Below are 21,378 nucleotides of genomic sequence, written 5' to 3' on the forward strand. Positions count from 1 at the left end.
CGGGGGTGACAAGGCCAGACCTTCCTCCATAGGTATAGGAAGGAGCTTGTAAAAGCTGTTGACCTTCAGCAGCACATTATATACTGTATAAAAGCTACAAACAGATGTAGAACACTGCAGGATCAGAAAAGGATGGAGAAAAAGGAAATGTATTTCACTGCCTTCAATTTTTTATGTATTTCTTTGAACTGTGTTTGAAACGTGTTTCTTGTATTAAGGTGAGGAACAGAATGCATTAGCACAGAATCTAAAAAATATTTCTTATGTATTGATGAAAAAACTATATACATAATGCAGAAATGAGGTCTTAAAGGGACAGTTAACCCAAAAATGTAAATTCTTTCATTCTCTAACTCTCATTTAAAGATATTTGTAAAAAAAAAAATAAAAAAAAAAAATAAAAGTGTTTGTTTTTTTCATAATGAAAGTCGGTGGGATCCAGTGTTGTTTTGACCCCAGTGTTCTTCAAAATGTGTTCCACAGAAAAAAACCGACAGGGACGGAACAACATGACGGTGAGTAAATAATGATACAATTAGAATTTTTGAGTGAACTATCCATTTAAATGTACTATAAAAGTTCTCTATATTTATCTGTAAAGATATAGACGATAAATGTATCTATAAAGATACATGTGATATGATTGCCGTGGTAGCCAATAAATTCAATTTAAGTCCACAAACATGCAAATATATTTGTTTATGAGTAAGAGACAGGGTCTGGAGGGAGAAGAGGGGGTTGGGAGAGGGAGATCATTACTGCACCACCTGTTTGGTTGCTTTGACGGACAGGCCGGTGTGTGCTGCTGTATCAGCAGGTCAGAGACAGGCAGCGAGTGAGAGATAGAGAGAGATACAAGAAGGGAAAAAAAAGGCTAAATAGTCCCAATCAAGAGTTACATGTTGAGTTCACACCAGTATGCCTGGGACAACCAGGAAGAAGATGTGACGCATTTGCAATTAATGTCATGATGTACTATTGGGGGGAAAATGATGAAATCACCCTTGCTTCCACTGAGCCCTACTTTCAGGAATCCCTCTGCGATTAGCACCTGTTACTGTCTATCATTCTCTCTCTCGTCATCCCTATCTTCTCACCTCAATTAGCTTGTTTCATTTTGTGTCACAGCATGAGAAGCTTAACTGAAACAACACATTCTATACATTCTAATGACGCCATGTGTCTCATTGGCTTTGATGGGTACAAGAAAGAATGTCAAAAAGAGAAATATCTGTGCACACAAGGTGGGAACCTCTATTTTATCTCATGTGATATATATAAATATGCAGAAAATAGGTTAAAACTGCTAATCCTAAATATTAACCTTTACAAAAGCAGCGCAAATATAGGACAGTGGTTCTCAGCAGGTTTCACTTCGGGACCCGTTTTTCCCAATCAATATGAAATACACATTAGCAGAATTGTATATTGCACAAATTTAAAACAGGGACATGTTTATAAAACAATCACATTTATTAAAAATTGGCAATGTACATGACATGGATTTTTTCAAATGTGACTAATATTGTATTAGCAATAGGAGTATAAACAAGCTAACTACATACACGATCAAGTTGCATATTATAATGTTTGTTCAACAAAAAAAACTTCAGCTGAGAACCACTGTAGGCCCTACTAAAGAAGATGGACAGCTATAAATGTTGCAAGGCTAGTTACTGTACACATTCCAATTTATTGACTTGAGGTTGATGAGTCCATGCATACCTTGGAGTGAGTTTGCCCTCTGGTGGCATAAATTAGTAACAACATCCTATGCTAGTGTCTATCATACATTGAGCTTTTCAACATGTAAAAATGCTCACACACATTAATTTCCAACGTTATTGCAGGTCCAGAAGTGTCTGTGATTGAACCACTAATCATATCCATGAACAGCATGTCATTTAGGTCACTCAATCATGTGGCTTCTCTGGCCACTAACAAAACTCACCTGCAGATCTCCTTACCCATCATGCCTCAGAAACCCATCTGCATCTCAGAAAACACACATGCCCATTATAATAACAACACCCTTCCATAAGCATTTCATAACCACACTAAAGCAAGCCTCTACTTTCCAACAAACCATCCGCCAAATGTCCTAACATTTTATTTTCTGTAAATTCTTGACTGCCTGAGAATTCAAGAGACTGTAGCAGGTTTACACTGAAACTGATTATTTTGCACATAATTTTGCACTTTTCTCACAGAAAAGAGAAAGTCTCTGACATTTCTTAGTTTTTCTCTTTCTCGCTCACACACACACATTCAACACTTACAGACATCTGCTGTCAGTTTGATTGGAAGTCACTCTTCTTGATGCTACCAAATGGAACAGCGACCCTCTGAGCACATCTGAGCTGTCACTCAGACACACACACACACACCTGTCTAGCACAGCTTGTAAGGTTAAAAGAGGTAAAGCTAATCCATAGATTAACACTTTTAAACTGTATTATCATTACTATATGAACCATTCATACTGAGCATTTCATTAATTTATTTAGCAATGTAACACTAAATGAATTAATAATTGACACAGTCTGCATATTAGTCTATTTATTTAAGGGCTATATTATTTATTTCAGTTTATTGTGTATGTGTACAGACAAACACACATACAGACTAGAATTATAGAATGAATGATGTTCATTGATTCATTCACACACTGTTAGACTTTTCATAATAGTTTTATTTTCTTTATGTTAAAAAACAATTAAAAGATTGATGGCTTGGAAGCATTTGAATTTGATTTATTTTATTCAAAATCCTGTGACAGGTTACAGAAATTAGGCTGTTTAAATATCTTCGGTCTTGTTTTATAAATTATGTATTAAATATATAAGTGTTCCGTGACATGCACGCCATTTCAAATATATACATTTCCACAATAAATAAATAGTTTTCATTAGTGTGAGATTGTTCAGTTAGTTGTAAGAATTGAATGAATTGTGAGAAGGAACTGCTTTTTCATGTGTTTTAAATCTATTGTGAAATGAGCTTACTAAAAACACTAAACCAATCTTTATATGAATGAAGTAATATGTAAACAACCAAGCAAACCAAATTTAGTGATACCGTTCAGCAGCTGGACACACTTCCACTGCATGCAGAATATGTGCATCCATGAGCCTAAAGCAAAGTTAATTAAGCATGAGAACCAATGGAAAACAGAAGGGCTTGACAAGCTTTAATTACTGCGTGCAAATGTTCAGATTCTTAATCAAATCTGAAATTTAACCAAAAGAACTTTAGATTAGCCCAAGGTGTTCAGTCTATGCATGATGTTTGGTTATTTACGTGGCAAGAACAGAATTAATCAGCTGGGCCTGAACCTTTTTTCAAACAAGGTTTTTTTTTTTTTTTTTACTCATAACTCATAAACTAATAAATTAGGCATTCAGCTAATGAAAATTTAAAGTTCAATCCTTGAAATGTTAGATCTTCAAGACCAATTTGAATTGTGGAAGAGCACCAGTCAATTGTATCACTGTTCCTATGACAGTGAAATCTTATTCAAACACTCAATGATTTGTAACAGCTGTCTGACAGGAGAAGTAAAACCTTCTCTGTCCAGATAAAAGCATCGTTTCACACTAATAAATTGAAGAAAGCCCTTGAAGGCAAGGGTTTTATAAACCAAATAGTTCAGGTTCAATATTTAAAAAGAACAAAGCAGAGCATTTAAAAGAAAAAATATGAAGGTGACTATCCCTTTTCTGAAAAAAATAAAAATAGGTAAGAGGAAAAAACAAAATGAACACAGAGCCAGATGTTTTATAATGCATAAGGGTGAGCGTGATTTGACCAAGTAAAACAAGTTCCTGGATCAACATCCTTGTTGATCATGTGACAACATTCCAATCAACCAATCAGAATTGAGAGATACATTTTTAGGAAATGTCAGTTTTAGGTGAGCGCCAACCTCCCACTCTCTCTCTCATGAAGCCAACAAGGTAACTCATCCGTTTAAATTATATTAAGACTTAAAGTTCTGCATAATTAACTTGAGTGACAGGTGGTTTGCTGCTGCTGACAGTTCCATCGCGCTAGGTGGCGTGACTTCAGCAACTAGCTCCCACCTTTTTACCCATTTGCACTTTAAGCTTCAAAAATGAACTTCAGGAGTCTACGGGTGACGTCATGGACTCTACGTCCATGTTTTTATACAATCTATGGTTTTAGGCTTACAATCAGGGTTAGATTCTCCTACACCCTTGTTAATCAGCTATTATTTCCTTCTGATTTTAGGAATAAATTATGGGTAAGGTTAGGTTTAGGGGTAGGGATTGGGTTAAATCTGTACAAAAGATGTTGATCCAGGAACTTACTTGGCATAATCATGGTGATCCATAATTCATAATATCTGAACATGTTCGGAAATATAAAAGCTTAGTAAGGAGAAACCCAGATGAGCAGTTGACTTTTCTTCTTCTTCTTCTTCTGCATTTTGGAGGGAATCTGGAGCATTTTACAGAACAGATGTAAACAAGACCATGAGTTTACCTGTAAACTCCATAACCAGATGAAAAATAAGGGGAACAAAAACTACAGAAAACAAAGGTGTAAATGACAATAATGAATATGCCAGGTCAGAAGATTTGAACAATGCAACAGTAATCCCTCACTGTAGAACACAAGATCCAGGGGGCATGGTTGGATCCACATAGGGGGTGGAGATGGGTGGGTTTAGGGATCAGGGGTGGAGAAGGGTATTTGTAAGGTGGGAGGAGTTGGATCTGGATCCAACCACACCCCCTGTTTTAAAGAGTCTACAAAGGATAAAACTCCATACTGTTCTCTGTAGGTCAGGTGAAGTATTACACTGATGGAAGTGAAAGATATATAGAGCTTTGAGAATGATGTCTGTTCCAATTCTGTGGAAATCTGCTGAATTTTGTGGCTGCGAGTTTCGTGTGGTCAAGTCATTAGTGGGCCTAAAGTTACAGATATACTGATGCACTATTCTAGGCAATTACTTGACTTCAAGAGATCATAATATATAATTATAAATAACAATAATGACCCTCTTAGTCTTTTACAGTAACTACATCACACCCTTGAAGATGCTTTATATTCGAAAAACTGAAATGAGAACAATAAATAAGTCTAATTCAAAGTTATTCATGGTAAAGATTTAAAGCAAATGTATTTCACCAAGAGATCTAACTCAATAACTGAAGCTTATTATAAAGGTCATCTGGTCATCACCAGTAAAGGTCTTGAGAATTAACAGAATGAAATATAGGCAATAATATGAAGCTAATGAGAAATAAGGAATTATTATATCAATGCAAAATAAATTAAAATGTATTTACAACTTTGCTTATCTTTTTAAAACTTAAAAAAAAGAAAGAAAATCTATTTGTTCATGCCCTTATGTAGTTCATTCTCCCCCTGTGTCACTGTCAGACTCCATTTCAGGAACTGTTGAACTGTACCACTCGGCGTTCTCTTCTGCCTCTTCTTGTATTCCAGTAAGGGAAATCCCTCCACTTTCTGGCTTTGCCTTCATGTCCATCACCTCCAGCTGCTGGCCCTGGTGTTTGCGCTTCATGTGACGTCGCAGCGTGTTGCGCTCTGCAAAACGCATGTGGCATATTAAGCACTGAAAGGGTTTCTCACCAGTGTGTACTCTCTGGTGCCTCATTAGTTCCCCTGATTCACGAAAACGCCTTGGGCAAAGCTGGCACACAAAGTTTCTCTGACCAGTATGGATGTGTTTGTGTCGCTCAAGATGGCTTGATCTTTTGAATGCCTTGCCACAAAGGTGACATACATGGGGTTTGCTTTGGGAGTGTGTGATGGAATGGCGCTCAAGGTCTGAAAGATAGTAGAAGACCCGTGAACAATACTGACAGTAAAGAATGCGACGAGGGCCTAACGCTTGGTTCTTTGGGTCACTGATTGGAATTTCGGGTGATTCAGCACGAATGGGTGAGGTGGAAGAGGTGGCATCTAATGAGTCTATTTGGTCTACCAAGGTAGACTCTGTCTCACCATCACAGTTTATCTCTGTCTCATTATTTTTACTTTCATGGACTGTGGCAGAGGAATCTGGCTTGGTGGCTTCAGAACATGAGGAAGGAGTAGTGACCGAATGCGTCTCAGCAGGCTGGTTTTCTTGTTTCTTCTCCACAGACACAGCTAATCTGAGAAGGGCCTCCCGAAAGGAAGTGGGCACTGGTGTGTCAGAGTAGGCATCAGTGCTGAATTGCTTGGTTGGACTAGTAGAGGTCACTGTGGAAGTGCTAGAGAAAGCAGTTGATGAGGTAGGGCTGGCAGGAAGTTTAGAAGGGTTATTCAGTCCTGAGATGTCCTTTGCTGTGTCAGAGGAAATCGTGCTGAGGCTGAGAAGTGACGGACTAGAACTTAATGAAGATCCCAAATCAAGTGGACAAGTAGCCAAGGGAAGTGCAACAGTTGAAGAGGAAGAAAACTGAGATAATTGCCCAGGCGAGGACGAACTCTGAGTTGAGGACACCTGAGGAGATGACAAAACTAGGAACATGGGGGAGGACTGAGTGTTTGGACTAAGAGGAACCGGTAAGGAAAGGGTAATTAGCCCTGCGTTACTTTTAGAGGCTGGTGAGGAAAGAGACTGAAGCTGAGATGGAGGAAGAAGAAGAATGGGGGTGTTTGACCCTGTAGTATTAGCCACAATCTGAATCGGAACTGATGCCAAGTCAGACATGGCAGGTATGATGGGGGGTTGAGCATGAACTACAGAGCTTGGGTCCAGGTTTGAGGCAACCTGTGAGGTTTCCACTGAGACATGACCTATAGACATATTTGGACATAGTGAATTGGGTAGTGTCTGTAGTCTGGACTCTGCAATATCCTGTGTATCAGCAATAGAGGAGGGCTTATCTTCAGCTTGTCTTGCGCTTAGAGCTGTTTGTTCAGTTAGTCCCTCAGTGTGTTGTATATTATCAATTTGTGGGACTTTCTGTCCATCTGCGGTGAGCGTGTAAGGAATGCCCTGGTCATCTATAAGTAGTGTATCCATTGGATCTGGGGTTATAATGTTGGGGTACGATGCAGTTGGCATGGCTTCTAGCGAAGTGGAGGACAGATGTCCATCCCAATGCTGTGGCAGGTATGTATGAGCGCCAGTTACTGATGCAATCCAGCTAATTTCATTATCATCCTCTTGCTCCACTTCTACATTTTGAGGCTCATCTTCAATTTCATCAACTTCCATATGAAGAGAACCTTCATATTCAGGGTCTACAACCCATTCACACTTCCTCTCCTTATTTCGGTCTTTCTTTTTTGGTAAGCTTAAATCTAATACCATGTCTTCTTCACATTGTACCAAAGAACTTGTCACTGCCATGTTCCTTCCAATATCAAGTCTCTCCTCTCTTACATTACATAAAATTTGTGTTTTATTATCTTCAATGCAGTCTTTACTACATTCTAATCTTTCTTTGTTTGCATTTGTCTCCATCGCAGGTGTACTCTTTCTTACATGAGCCATATCAACAACCTGCGTTTTATTCTCAATACACTCCTTGCTTATTTGGTTGCCTCCATCAGGCGACGGTAGTTTGTCAGTATGGAAACTTATATTTAAAATTGATTGTCGTTGAACCTTAATCTCTAGTAAATCATTGGTTGAGATGTTAGCAATGTTTGTAGCTTTGGTTGTTACCTCACAAGCTTCTGTCCTAGCATTATCAGACTCCATCTTGGGTATCAGCTGCATGTTTATTGGTAGACTCCTTGTGTTCACATCTAATTTATATTCAACAGTCTTATTTTCAAGAGAACTTATCTGGTAGGAGTCCGATTCATTTTTTGGCGAGTTCTGTGTACTGTAATCCTTAACAACTTCTGCCTGATCTTGTAGTGGAACAAGATGCACATCTGGGGTCACATTGTCCATAGATTCAGTCCTCAATGAGAGTCCCTCATCTGATAACTCACCCTCCTGACCCAGAGACATTTGGTTATCTTTGGTGGAAGTAAGATCAGTCCACTTAATATGTGGAATGGTCTCACCTATCCTGTCCAATGTTTGCTGTTTGCGCATAGCAACTTCTGCACATTCAGCAGTAGAGAAGAAATCATATTATTCAGTACTCATGGAGTAATCAGTTCATTGTAACCTGAGAGAACACTGAAATATTGCCTGACAGTGCCACGCAATCTTGCATAATCCATGTAATGGCACCATTTCCAGCTCCTTTCCCATCTGATGTAACTGCTGATTTTCACCATGTCTCTGCCAGTGCCATCAGCCAGGATGGTCTACTCATCTAAGGCATCAATCTAAAACAAAAAAAAAAACAAAAAAACATAAGACAAAAACAAGATTCTACATTCTGTAAAAGAAATAACAGAATTCAACTTATAAAGACAAATCTCAAATGATCTATTATTTAAGGTAACAATACTTTATAAAACATTAATGCTGTCAAAACGTACAAATTAAATACAACTTTTACTAAAAATCACCTTTTTGAAGTTACAGTCACTTTGTTTACTCTTAATAAATTATTACTAACATTTAATACTATATTGAATAATTATTCAATATTTGATAGTCACATTCTTTGTTATATTGTTATAGGAGTGTATTTACATATAAAAAAGGCATCATATATTACATAAAAATGGATGCTGAGGAAGTTTTGGGCTGGCTTGAAAAACTAAATTGTACTATAATTTGTTAATTTTCTGAACCAAGGGGTTTGTTTACAAGGGTTTGTGAAATATTTATTTTCAAATGCATAACTAACGGAATCATAACAGATACTGCAGTTGAACACAACAGACAGAGGAGGCAATATAGAGTGCCTTGACTAATAAATGATATTTCACCTATGGATCAGCACTAATAATGTAATAGTAATCTAAAAAATAATAAAGCCATTTGCATATTTGTTTACAACATGATTACATTTCAGGTTATTTTCATTTAATATTGATGACTACCAAAAACATACTTTCAACAGTAGGATCTGATGACATCCATTAGCAACTCCTGAGTTGGGAAAAAGAATTAAATACAAGAACACAACCTTTTTGACTGGATGTTATTTTAAAAGCCTGTTTATTACCTGCATACATACTGTCAGAAGCACTATAATAAAAAAAAAAAAGTAAAAAAAAATCTTGGTACACTATTTACCATAGAGAATTTAACAATTACTTATTAATTTATCAGGCTCATTCTTAGTACAATATTGTCATAATCAACTTTCTCTAGATGTATTGTTATGGTCCGATAGGTCAACAAAACTACTCTTGATATATTTTGAAACCTTAGAACACACTTCAGAGGAGTCTGCTGGATACTGTTGTCAGTTCACATTTTAGCAGTTGTTTTCATTTGTATCAGAAAGTATAATCTCTTTGTGTTAACAATCTAAAATAAACACCATTCACATATAATCCTTTTGACAATAACTCAAAACAATAAAACATTTTATATTTTCTAAACAGCATTGTTATGGCATACTTTTTCATAAACTGTATATTTCAACAAAGACACCTACCAGTACTTTTTTATGAATACCACAATATGACTGCAATTGATAAAATATATTAGATTGTGTTCCATAAACACAATCTAACTGTATTTAGTTAGGTTCTCACGTTTAACAATACAATAATCAATACTTAATCACGCTAGAAAAGAAGATTTTCAGAATTCTGAGCTACAATTTCACCACTATTCGATTCGAAAAGTACAAAAGTGCCGTTCATTTAGTCGGAGTGCAACGCAATGAGCTTGAACTGAGGCTGTCATGGTAGCAGGTCCACTCCTCCTTCCCGTGGTTTTCATCACAAATAAACTGTCAACGCGCATGGCTCAAGGTTTGACACCAATGCCTTTGTCCGTACACTCAGCCATGCAGCACTGTGGGAGAGTAAGAGAGCAACACGGGGACATTCGACGCCATTACGCGCCGGAGGACCGTTTAAAGAAGACAAATATAAAACCAAACATCGCGTTTGATGATGTAGGGTCCAGACAGCGGGTCGAACCCGTGCCATTACATGACCAAAAGTCTCTGTCTGAAGGATACAGCCTCCCCATAACCTGTGTACTACAATTACACTTTAATTATTCATATATTTCGGTCAAAACACTGACTGCGCTCGAACCCGCGACCAGCCATTTTATGCGTACCGAGGGTTCGAGCCGGTGACAGCGCTCAGACACACTACTGCCTTGGAAACCTTATTTCAAACTTTCTAAGACAACCGACGCTCTCTAACTACTACTCAAAAGAACGCACATTTGTCCTCAAACGCGTACAACCATTCGCGCACATTGCTTCTTTATAACTGAAAAATTGAATACGAAACTGTTCTCACCCCACGAGTCATCTCGCGCAGGCACTGACTGGCCCGACCCTGGGATACTTCCGGAAGACCAAATATGAATGAATGACTGGGCGGAGAGGTTGAGCGCGAGCGAAAGGGGAGGGGGATGTCGTGGTGTTGCAGTTTTCTGCGTCCGATCTGGACAAGCTTTAGCACTGAACTTTTGGAGCAAAACTTCAGTTGTGGTGTGCAATATGTTCACATTATTTTCACTTTAAATAACGCATTAATATGTACATTCAATTGTGGCACATCATTCAATATATATATATATACAGACTAACCAGGTAAAATAATTCAGTGTTCTTAAGGACAACAAACTTTCCAGATTCTTTATTGAAGAATCATGACATTACAAGAGGAATATACATTCAGAGATGATTTCCTCTGTTCACACAATGCAATAATTATTTTATGCTACATTCCCAAGTATTCTTTATGTAATCCAATCAAGCAGTCCAGTCAAAGATCAGTTAACTCTAAACATATCTGCTTTTGTGCATTCGTGGTTGTTGGTTTGACAAACATATTAGTTAGCCAAAATAAACAAAGAAATAAAATATTATAATAAAATCCACACAAATACTGCCTCTAAAAAATCACTTTGTATGACAACAAAACACAAGAAAAGAGAGAGCAGTTAATGGAAAACAAGACCTCAAGCAAGTATGAGGATGTTTGCATATATAACTTTGTCAATGCAGCATACAACACAGGAAAGAGAAGCATTATGTGAGGCATAACTGTGAGATCCTACAGAGATCAAATCCAAAACAGATATAGTTGGCATATTAATAAGGCAATTTATGTTGATCCAGACTCCAGGTCATGGTGTCAGAGTGAAGAGAGAGCTGTGTGTGCCAACATGCAATATGTGTTGTCAAAAGTTGATGAGTTTACTGAAGGTCAGCAGGATCACATGGATTAATCTCTGAAACCAGGCGATGAGGAAAGAGCTTGAACTGCAGCCAGGTAGGGTCTAAAGAGAAAAAAGGGAGACAAAGCTAATGCAGGGTTGTTTTTATAATGTTATTATATTATGTGGTTTGAATTATGTAGCCTACCAAGATAGCAGCTAGGTTGCATGAGCTGTCCATCCACACAGACCTCTGTGGCAGTGAAGCTGCACAGTTTTTCTGGATGTTTACAGAAAAATGTCACATTCTCTCCATGAGCAACCACTCCATCCGTCAGATCATATGGCCAGCGCTTTACCCCTCCCACGATCACCCTGCTGCGTTGAGCAGGGACTGGACAGCGGGCTGATCGGAAAGACAAGGGAAGAAATGATGAAGAGAATGATGCTATTTGTCATGACAAAAGGAAAGGAGGTCTAGGATTCACGGCTGGAAACCAAAACATTCCAGATCTTATATTTATACAACTTAAATTTCCAATGCTAATATTCAACACATTCATGATGATTAAATGCCTATTGTTTTGTTGCCAGCTGTATTTACCCCGGCAGGCAGGCTCTGCACTCCATGTCCCATTAGGTAGACAAGTCACTTGATTTGGTCCATCCAGCAAGAAGTTCTTTTTGCAGAGGTAATAGATTGTACCTCCAACTTCATATTCAGTTCTCTGGACGGCCACCAGATGTCCACGCTCAACTTCCTTAGGAGGAGGACAAACCACACCTGATAAAATACAAATGCACACACTTATATACACATGTAAGTTACTACAGAATTATAAATAAAACCTTATAAAACCTTATTAAGGAATAAATATTCCCAGACTCAACTGACAGCACATGAATAGCAAACAATTTTAATGTGTTAATGTTTTAATAAGACTCCTTCTTGTCAAACCAAAGGAGTTATACAAATTTAATATAACTTTACCAAGTAAATGTTAATACATTTTTGTCACTAAATTTGTGTAAAGATACATATTTATTTTATAACTTTTTGACTTTTGAAACAATAAATATTTTATAGTTGAAATTAATATTTTGCCCTATAAATGCTTTTGAATTAGCTTAAAAGGATAGTTAACCCAAAAAATACAATTCTGTCATCATTTACTCGCCCACTAGTTGTTCCAAACCTGAATGATTTTTTTTCTGCTGTTAAACACATAAGAAGATATTATGAAGCATGTTTGGTAATGAAAAAGTAGCCACTGACTCCGTAAGTAGCCTGAAGAATACTATGGAACTCAATGGCTACCATCATAAGTGATAAGATAAGTGGTGACCCATACTCAGAATTTTTGCTCTGCACTCTGCATTTAACCCATCCAAAGTGCACACACACAGAGCAGTGAACACACACACACACGCAGCCATTTATGCTGCCATGCCGTGCCCGGGGAGCAGTTGGGGTTCGATGCCTTGCTCAAGGGCACCTAAGTCATGGTACCGAGGGTGGAGAGAGAACTGTACATGCACTCCCCCCACCCACAATTCCTGCCGGCCCGAGACTTGAACTCACAACCCTTCGATTGTGAATCCAATTCTCTAACCACAAGGCCACGACTTCCCCAAGTTTGGGACAACTTGAGGGATGGGCAAAGTATCCCTTTAATTTAATATGCATTTAAAACCGGAATATGCATTTAAAACAAGCCTAGGTTGATCCAACAGGGGGCAGCATTGCCCCAGCCAGCACATATTAGTCAAATCCGCATCGGCTTCACTAGCTCTGCACATTACACATAGTGCCCTATCCACCTACACACAAACCCACACAGTCTTCATTGCTCTTCTCTCTCCCGCTGTCCTCTCATTTCTCTCTCATTGCTTTGTTGTGCAAGAGCATACAAACTGAGCTCTCTTTAACAGTTTAGATTAACATCTTCCTCAAGGACATACTAATACACCTGCTATTTCCTTTTAGCAGGGTCAATGTCTCAGTCATTCCCACGTGGAGGAGTACATGTAGACACACACACAGGCCTATGCATACAAATACTTACGGCGACAAAAGGGGTGAGGGTATTGCCACATCTGGTTCTCATCACAGATATTCTCACTATTTCCTATCAGCACAGATCTGTATGGGAAAGAGGGTGAGGTGTGTAGATTAGCATGATAAAACTAGGTATTCTGTTTATATCAGCCACAGTTTTTTCACTTCAGTCTCACCCAGGTGCACACTGGTACTGGATGGTGGATCCTACGGTGGCATTGCCCTGCACGGAGAGCAGATCATCATCATCAGGCAAAGAACAGGACACCTCAGGCACCAGAACTGGCTCTGCTGCAAGACCTCCTCCTGGGGAGGCTGATGGAAAAATCAAAATAGCTTATTTATCTCTTGACTTGATTGTGCATTAAAATGCTTGGTTGATTTGGTAGACATCTAGTTGAAAACACGTGCAAAATTGTAAGAATTGTACTGTTTGTATTCATGTTTCTTATTGTTTTGGAAAACCTGTTCAGTTTAACTCTAAAAATGTAGATTAGTGAAAATCAGTTAAAAAGGAAAAAGTAGTAACATATTTGAACATAACAAAAATATATTTCAATTGACCTGTTTGGTGTCCCCCACTGTCAACTCACTGTCAATTTATGTGTGCTGTGTGCAGGGCCCCCTTCCAAGTGCCGTTCACTTCTGCAACAGACTCAACCCCATCCAAGAAGACTGGCATCTATCCTGATGACACCCCACCAAGCAGGTTGAGGTCCCAATGGTACTCCTCTGAGGTGAAAATGCTTCTGCATGCCATTCCGTTGAACGCAAACTGAAGGAATCACCTTCATTCTGGAGAAATCAGAACATGAAAATAGAAGTCCTTCAAATCTATCGTCACAAACCGCCTGCAACACATCTGCTGTGCACAACATCCAGAACGGAAGGAACTTTAGAAAGTTATTCAGATTTTTCAAGATCAGTTGAAACCCGCCATCCTGCTTGGTGACCAGAAAATAAATGGAAAAGAATCCACTGGGTTGAACTTGAGGGTCGACTAACTGTATGACACCCTTGCGCAGCAAAACCTGAACTTCATGTGCAAGTGGCAGAATCAGAACCAGTAGCATCCCGGTATCAACAGGGGGTCGACAGAAAAACTGTATACAGTACCCTCTTGAATGAGTAGTCAGCAGCCACTGATCTGATATTATTGACCTCCAGCGCTCCAAGTGAATTACCGTAAAACAGCCCACTGTTGACATCTGTGCGTCAAAAGTCCCATGGACGCTTTTCAGTAGAGGTAGGGGGCCATTGCTGATGGCCTGGGTGTTGAACATGAGACAGATGTCCACGCAGTTGAGAGCAAACACACCTAGGATGTGGAGGAGCTCATGGGAGCCGATGCTGGAAATGCTGAGGAGGTATTGTACCAAGATTATGATAATGGATACTAGAGGCTGTTGGAGGTGGCATGGATCACGAAGCTGTCCCCACATGACAGGAACCCATTACAGAGACCGATTCATGCCCGTCCAAGGCTTCCTATGCAGCTGATCCAAAGATTTGACCTGAGACTAATGGCAGTCATCTCAAATTGTTTTGACAAACCTCTGGCAAAGAAGACGGAGCCCACCAAACCTTCCCATCAAGCTTGCACGAGAGTGCCTAAAGTAGTGAGTGCCACGGTGACTGGCAATAACACCCATAGATTGTAAAGAGGGTTCAGTTAGTTCTGTCACTAATGGGTCAGAAGAAGCTTCTCTCAGAGAGGAATGTAAAGTTACAAGCATGTGCGCCAATGAATTGGAAACGTGGCTAAGGCTTGCTGTAGAATTGTAACCATGGGGCAGTAGCTCATCTGTGTGTCTGCACTCGACATTAGGACAGTACACATTTTCATGAAGTGCCTCATCAGGAGATTAAATGAGAGCTGCCACACTAGATTATATAGGTGGCATGCTACCAAGTCTCACTATGTCTGGGTCACAGCAAGAGTGCAAGCCAACTGATCAGGCGTGTGGCCTTTCTGCTGGCCTTTCTTTCTGGTCTCACTGCCAGAGTGATTTATCTGCAGGCAAATTTTCTTCAGCTCCAGACATTATTGGAGTAGCTTCAAAAAGTGTGTCAGAGGCAGCTACTGACATCACATCTAACTCCAGCCCTGTATGCATCGGTGGTTATGGAGTGATGCATGATTCAAATTGAACCTTCTCTCCTACCTCCATATTTGGCTGAGCCAGAAGAATCAGTAACAATAACATCTCTACTTGCCTTGCCTTGCCTTGCCTCTACTGCAGAAAACAGCTGGTCATTTTTGTGTTCTAAATCTTTTTTTTTTTTTTTTTACTTTGAAATGTCTGTTTGCGCTTACAGTTGACTGCAGTGACACTGGAGGAGAGTAATAGCGATGTAGTATATAGTGATAGCGATGTAGGCAATGACAAATAAAGATAGCAATGTAGGCAAGGATGAGACAGTTCGCGGATATCCTGAAGAACTCTTCAGCAGCAAGCAGCACAAACAAGCTAGAATGAGAAGGAGGTTGAGATTATGTGTTACAGGGTTATTATAGCTCAAGAGGTCATGAGCTGACAGCTTTGTTTTTCTGTTCTCAGTCAATCGCAAGCATGAGTGATTTTCCACTTGTGCTTTCATCACTGCCTCTGGTGGTCTGGAGCAAAAGGAAACAGAACATTCTGGGTTTTTTTTATGTTTTTTCTTTCTGTTTCTGTTTTTTTTTTTTTTTTTTGACATATAAAACTACAAGAGCCTCTATGAGGACACAGTGATGGAAAAATATAATTTCAAAGTTTCTTTGTGAAAAGCAATACCTAAAAAAAAATGTTTGGCAAGTGAATGCTAAAGTTTTGCAACACAAAAGTTTTAGAAATCAGAAGTATATTGAGGTCATTGCACTGCATTTTATGCATTTCTGAATAAGTAGATAAAAATGAGTGTCACATTAAAATGTATCAATGCCCGTTCACACTAAGAACAATACAGTTAATGATAGCAATACATTTTTAAAAATCAAGGGAAGTTCAAACCACAACTATAACAATAACTACACAGAGAAAAAATATTGTTGGAATCACTTTCAGAACTTGACGAACGATAAAAACATTGACAGCCAATCTGAATCTACCCCATTTTAAAGAGAATGAGGTGATGACAAATAATGACAAAACTGCAGTAAACTTTTAATATAAACAGAATGTTATTGTCCATTGGCCTAGACACTGATAGAGTAATCTTTACAGTTATCGTTCTTGTTGTAAAAGGGCCTTAAGACCAGAGATATTACAACTAAAAGCACTCCATTATTCAGCCTCCCTGGATTTTGTTACATGGTCATGATAGGAATTCAAATGGATGACCCTGTGGATGTTGGCCTGGAGCTTTTATCTACTGCATTAGATGAGGTAGCGTTAGTATAAATACATGACTCGGTGATTGGACAGATGGATATGTAGGGATGAAAAATGGATTCACAGGTCAATGTGTGGCTGAGCGGGTACCCAGATGATGGATGGACAGAAAGTGCAGCTTCATTTTGAGTTTTATCAGAAAAAAAATCCATCTGGAACAAGCTGTTCTCACATTCCCTCTTGAGCAGTTGACTCATGCAGTTATGTATCAAATCTCTCCCCATTTTGTGAGGATGACTGTTTAAAGAAGGGGGGGGGGGGATCACACAGTCAACATGCATACATAACAAATTTCCATTGCACATCAATTCAGCCTTGAATGTGCTTGAACTTTGTGTGTGAATCCAGCGTGTCTACATGCCTGTCTCTGCTTGTTAAATATTCCATGTTACTGATCTGCAGATAATAGAGTACTGCATGATGGTTCTCACAGACCCCAAACACCCACACTTCGGCTCTTTTGACAGCTCATTCCTAGAAATACCTCTCATGTTACTCCAGAAAATGTGTGTGTGTGAATATATGCATGTGTTACAGAGGGGGTGATACTGGGAATGCTGCAGCCTGCAGCTCTGCCGATTCACACCTCCTCTCCACAGAGCTGGAGTCTAAAGACTAAAACCTCAAAGCTCAGAAACAAGTGGTGACCCAGGTCCACAAGCTGTAAGCTTTTATTACTCATGCAACCGAAAAGAAAAATAATAATAAATAAAATGCATCATGCAGACACTGACACATATTTCAGATTTTTTTTCTCCTGCGATCATGGTTGGTTGCACTCAATATCACCACCATCATATTGCTGCTACTGAAGCCTTCTCCCTGAATTGCATAATATTTACATTAACTGCATGGTTTACCAACAAGATGAGGGCAACGGAACTGATTTTTTCGTGTCATGTTCCATTGTTAATGTTTATTTATGCAATATTAGATTTTTAAATGTGACAGACCCAGAGATCCCTATCTAGACTCCGAACCAACCCAAGGTCCTTCAATTTAGAAATGCTACATTACCTTTGTTACACTATAGTAATGTTTACTATGTTGCCCGGGAGATATCATGGTGGGTTCACTTAGTTTTGTCGTGGCCATGACATGATAACTCATGGGAACGTGATAATATGTTGTGACCACGAGATATTAATTTGTGGGAATGTCATAATAACTTCATCCTTATGTTCTTATGTTGAGGGAATGACATGTTTTTCTCATGGCCAATATTTTAATGCATAAACAAACCTGCGTGACCATAAAAACCCCGGGATTATCAGCGATTTATTCTTTAATATTATATTTTGAATTAAGAAATTATTAAATTATTTATTATAGAAATTTTTTTTATAAATTATTATATTAACCATATGCCTTGGCTACCAGACTATTATGTGCAATAGTCAGCATTCAAATTAAGTTTATCATGAATAACTGTTACATACATGCATAATATAAGGGCATAATATGACTTCCCATGAGTTTATATGATGTTCCCACAATTAATATTAATCATGTTCCCATGAGTTATTATGTCATGGTCATGACAAAAAGTGAAATGACCATGTCTTCTCACGGGCACCGTAAATGTTCACTCATATACCAAAAAAAGAAATAAAACACCTATAATTCTCTGAGCCATGTTTTTGTTTATAATCCTATTTATTTAAATCAATAGTGGTTTACAGTTTTTCTCAGTCACAATGACAGTGTAAAGGTTTTTTTCTTTTTTGGTCAGACCACTAGTAAAAGTGTAACTGGGAATTCTATCCAGTCTCTTTCAATCAATATCCCACATACAATAATGTGTAAATGTGTTATTTTCAAATGGATATATGGCATACTTAAGCATATGGAATACTGTTAAATACAGTAATCCAAAATGTTGCCATAGGTTCATCAGAACATACATCAGTTATATTGACAACATGACGAAACAATTTGACTGTCTTTTCCGTAAACTATCACACAAAGACTTGTCATTATGATGCCACTGACATGTTCATTGACACATATATTTATTTTTGAGAGATGAACTAAGGATTTTGAGCAAGAGACTGGCTTTTGCAGGTAATCCATGGTGTTTTCTATTTGTACGAGCTGTTTTGCACTTACTGTTTTGCAAATGTCAAGGATGATTTGAGTAATGTACCAAAGCGACTGAGAAAAACTGTAATTGAAAATGTACAAAAAATCGAATAGAAATATGTAGAAAATGCGCTTGACAGTTTACGACAATCAGCAATTTTGCATTTAATGACTTATACGATGAACTAATGCCTAGATCTTTTGAGAGGTTAGACTATTGCACAGAGAACTATACATTAGACATTAGTAACTGATAATGTAGGAATACGCAGACAAATGTACATAATTGCATGAATGTACCAAAGCCATCACAGCTTGTTTAATAGAATGATAAACTAGTTTTATGATGTCTAAAAATGACTAGATCATGTGGAGGTTGTACAAGTAGTTTTGAGACTATCATTTCTGATTTGAGAAATGCACCAACGCAACTGAGAAAAACTGTAAGTAGAAGAGGAGGGTTCCTTGCTAAACCAAAGGTGCAACAAAAACCATTAGAGAAACTTTAAGATGTATTATATATATTCCAAAGACAGAACGATTAAGTGATAGATAGATAGATAGATAGATAGATAGATAGATAGATAGATAGATAGATAGATAGATAGATAGATAGATAGATAGATAGATAGATAGATAGATAGATAGATAGATAGATAGATAGATAGATAGATAGATAGATAGATGTTTTTAGGATGTGTCATCGTACCTAAACTGTAAAATATTGAAAAAACAAAACAAAAAAAACAACACATAACAGTTTAAATGTTTTCTCTTTCTTACCTGTACAAACAGGTTCATCTCCACTCCACTGTCGGTCACCTTGGCAACGGCGTAATGTAGCGTCCAGCCCATTCTGCATGGTGAACCCAGACTTACAGCGAACCTCAAGCAGAGCCGAGAAAGAGGGTGAAGGGGAAAGGAGAGCTAAATCAAAATTGTTTCCAGGTGGGAGAGGCCATGGACATGTACGACCTGTTCACAGAGAAGAATCACATGAAAACTGTGAACATTGCCTTTAATATCATTAGTAATTGTGTTGGTTCTTTGCTTTTTCAGTTTCATATCACTTGTTTCTAGCTCTGACCTGGTGCCACACAGCTGAGTCCGCACTGGCCATCGCAGAGACACTGACGCTTGTTTCCACAATCTTTATCTTGCTGACACTTTTTTGGGCATGTTTGTCTTCTCTCGTTACCCAGTATTCTCTCGGGACACTGTTCTTTTGCATCCACTTTAAGAAAAGCATACACAAAAACATTACAAATGTGCAGAAATGAGACAATGCACATAGATCATTTTCACATAGAAACATACACTACCAGTCAAAGGTTTGTAATAATAAAGATTTTTAAAGATTTTTTTTATCTCGAATGATCACCAAAGCTGCATTTATCTCATACCGTAAAATGCAATACAATTTCCCATTTAAAATAATGGTTTCATATTAAAACTAATTTTAAATGTAATTTATTCCTGTGATAGCAAAGCTGAATTTTAAGCAGCCATTATTGCCATTTTCAGTGTTACATGATCCTTCTTTTAATTTGTAACAACACATCACACTATCACTGTTTTATTTTAATTTTTTTATTCAAATTAATGCAGCTTTGGTAAGCATAAATCTTTTGAAAACATTTTAAAAATCTGAATTATTCCTAACTTTTGACCAGTAGTGTACGTGTAAGCAACATCGCACAGTTTAAATAAAATGTATCTGTCTAACTATTTAATCTGTGCCATAAAATAGCAGGCTGTTAAATGTCTGGCTGTCTGCCCAAGACACTGTTCTCTGAACTGAACCAGGTGTTTAACACAATAAATCCACATAAACCAGTCAGTGATAAATGTAGCCCACCCATAAACAGGATGTAGCATTTAAATGTTACAAGCTCATAACAGAACAGAATGTTGGTAGTAGATTGAAAGATGCATTGCTGATTTATGCAATGATTTTGAACTTAAAACAGAAAATGATCCAATGCATATGTATGTGTGTGCGTTCCAAATTTCAGCTCTAAGAAATAGATTCTCAAGGCAATATGTGAAAGGGAGGGGATATTAGTAGTAATTGACAAAATCAATGTCAGTATGCTAAAAAATGAAAATTCTGTCATCATATACTTACACTTATCTCATTCCAAAACTTAACAGGTCTTTGTGTTACAGAAAGACCTTTTTTTTTTGGTGAACAGAAATTGTATAAGTAACGAAATGGAGACCATAATGCATTTTAAATAAAATACAAATGATATATTCTTTACATAAAAAATATATATTTTAAATTTTTTGCTTGTCCAACAAGGCAAAAACCCATCACATGAGCTGTCATTCATTCATTATTAAAAAAAAATTAAGTTGTATTTTGAAAGCTTCCCATAATCCTTTCATTTTCTCTCACCCACGCACACAAACAAGCTCACCTGATGCTGCAGACAGACTGCTGAGGGCCCACACACACAGAAGAGCCACAAGCAGAGATCGCTCCATCTTTCCTTGACACTCGCAGCAGAGGTTATGAAAGAGGTAGCGAGACAGGAGAGGGGGTATAGAGATGGGGGAGAGTCTGGAGGAGGGGGTTTTGGGATGGTGTGATGGCGAGGGAGGAGTGAAGTCACCATACATGCAAGAACACACACATCTGGATCGTATTGAGTTTTTAGAAT

At 38.1% G+C, this 21,378-nt stretch overlaps 2 protein-coding genes and 1 long non-coding RNA gene across 4 annotated transcripts; 1 reads left to right on the forward strand and 2 right to left on the reverse strand.

Moving 5' to 3' along the window:
• Positions 1-15: 15 nt before the first annotated feature.
• On the forward strand, positions 16-13,575 carry LOC128031023 (uncharacterized). 2 transcript variants are annotated; one of them, XR_008188028.1, is made up of 3 exons: positions 16-218; positions 429-515; positions 13,427-13,575. It is a non-coding gene; the product is annotated as an uncharacterized LOC128031023 (long non-coding RNA). The 2 variants fall into 2 exon arrangements; XR_008188029.1 differs by having other exon boundaries at positions 484-515.
• LOC128031021 (uncharacterized) lies at positions 2,545-10,385 on the reverse strand. The gene is made up of 2 exons (XM_052619198.1): positions 10,333-10,385; positions 2,545-8,277 (listed from the first exon to the last, which is right to left on the reverse strand). The coding sequence occupies exon 2, from the start codon at positions 8,036-8,038 to the stop codon at positions 5,387-5,389; it is 2,652 nt and encodes an 883-aa protein (XP_052475158.1). The 5' UTR covers positions 8,039-8,277; positions 10,333-10,385; the 3' UTR covers positions 2,545-5,386.
• LOC128031022 (beta-2-glycoprotein 1) lies at positions 10,660-21,301 on the reverse strand. The gene is made up of 8 exons (XM_052619199.1): positions 21,136-21,301; positions 19,800-19,946; positions 19,496-19,687; positions 13,433-13,571; positions 13,264-13,340; positions 11,802-11,981; positions 11,406-11,603; positions 10,660-11,320 (listed from the first exon to the last, which is right to left on the reverse strand). Exons 1-8 carry the CDS (start codon positions 21,200-21,202, stop codon positions 11,238-11,240), a joined length of 1,083 nt encoding a protein of 360 aa, XP_052475159.1. The 5' UTR covers positions 21,203-21,301; the 3' UTR covers positions 10,660-11,237.
• Positions 21,302-21,378: the final 77 nt, after the last annotated feature.

This window comes from Carassius gibelio, chromosome A16 (assembly GCF_023724105.1).
Source record: "Carassius gibelio isolate Cgi1373 ecotype wild population from Czech Republic chromosome A16, carGib1.2-hapl.c, whole genome shotgun sequence".
Lineage (NCBI taxonomy): Eukaryota > Metazoa > Chordata > Actinopteri > Cypriniformes > Cyprinidae > Carassius > Carassius gibelio.

Excerpts from the sequence above, each read along its gene's own strand:
- LOC128031022 (XM_052619199.1), bottom strand. The coding sequence starts at position 21,202 with ATGGAGCGATCTCTGCTTGTGGCTCTTCTGTGTGTGTGGGCCCTCAGC. Across the intron at positions 19,947-21,135 it reads CAGTCTGTCTGCAGCATCAG|TGGATGCAAAAGAACAGTGT; the intron begins GTGAGCTTGTTT and ends CTTTTCTTAAAG. Across the intron at positions 19,688-19,799 it reads ACTCAGCTGTGTGGCACCAG|GTCGTACATGTCCATGGCCT; the intron begins GTCAGAGCTAGA and ends CTCTGTGAACAG.
- LOC128031021 (XM_052619198.1), bottom strand. The coding sequence starts at position 8,038 with ATGCGCAAACAGCAAACATTGGACAGGATAGGTGAGACCATTCCACAT.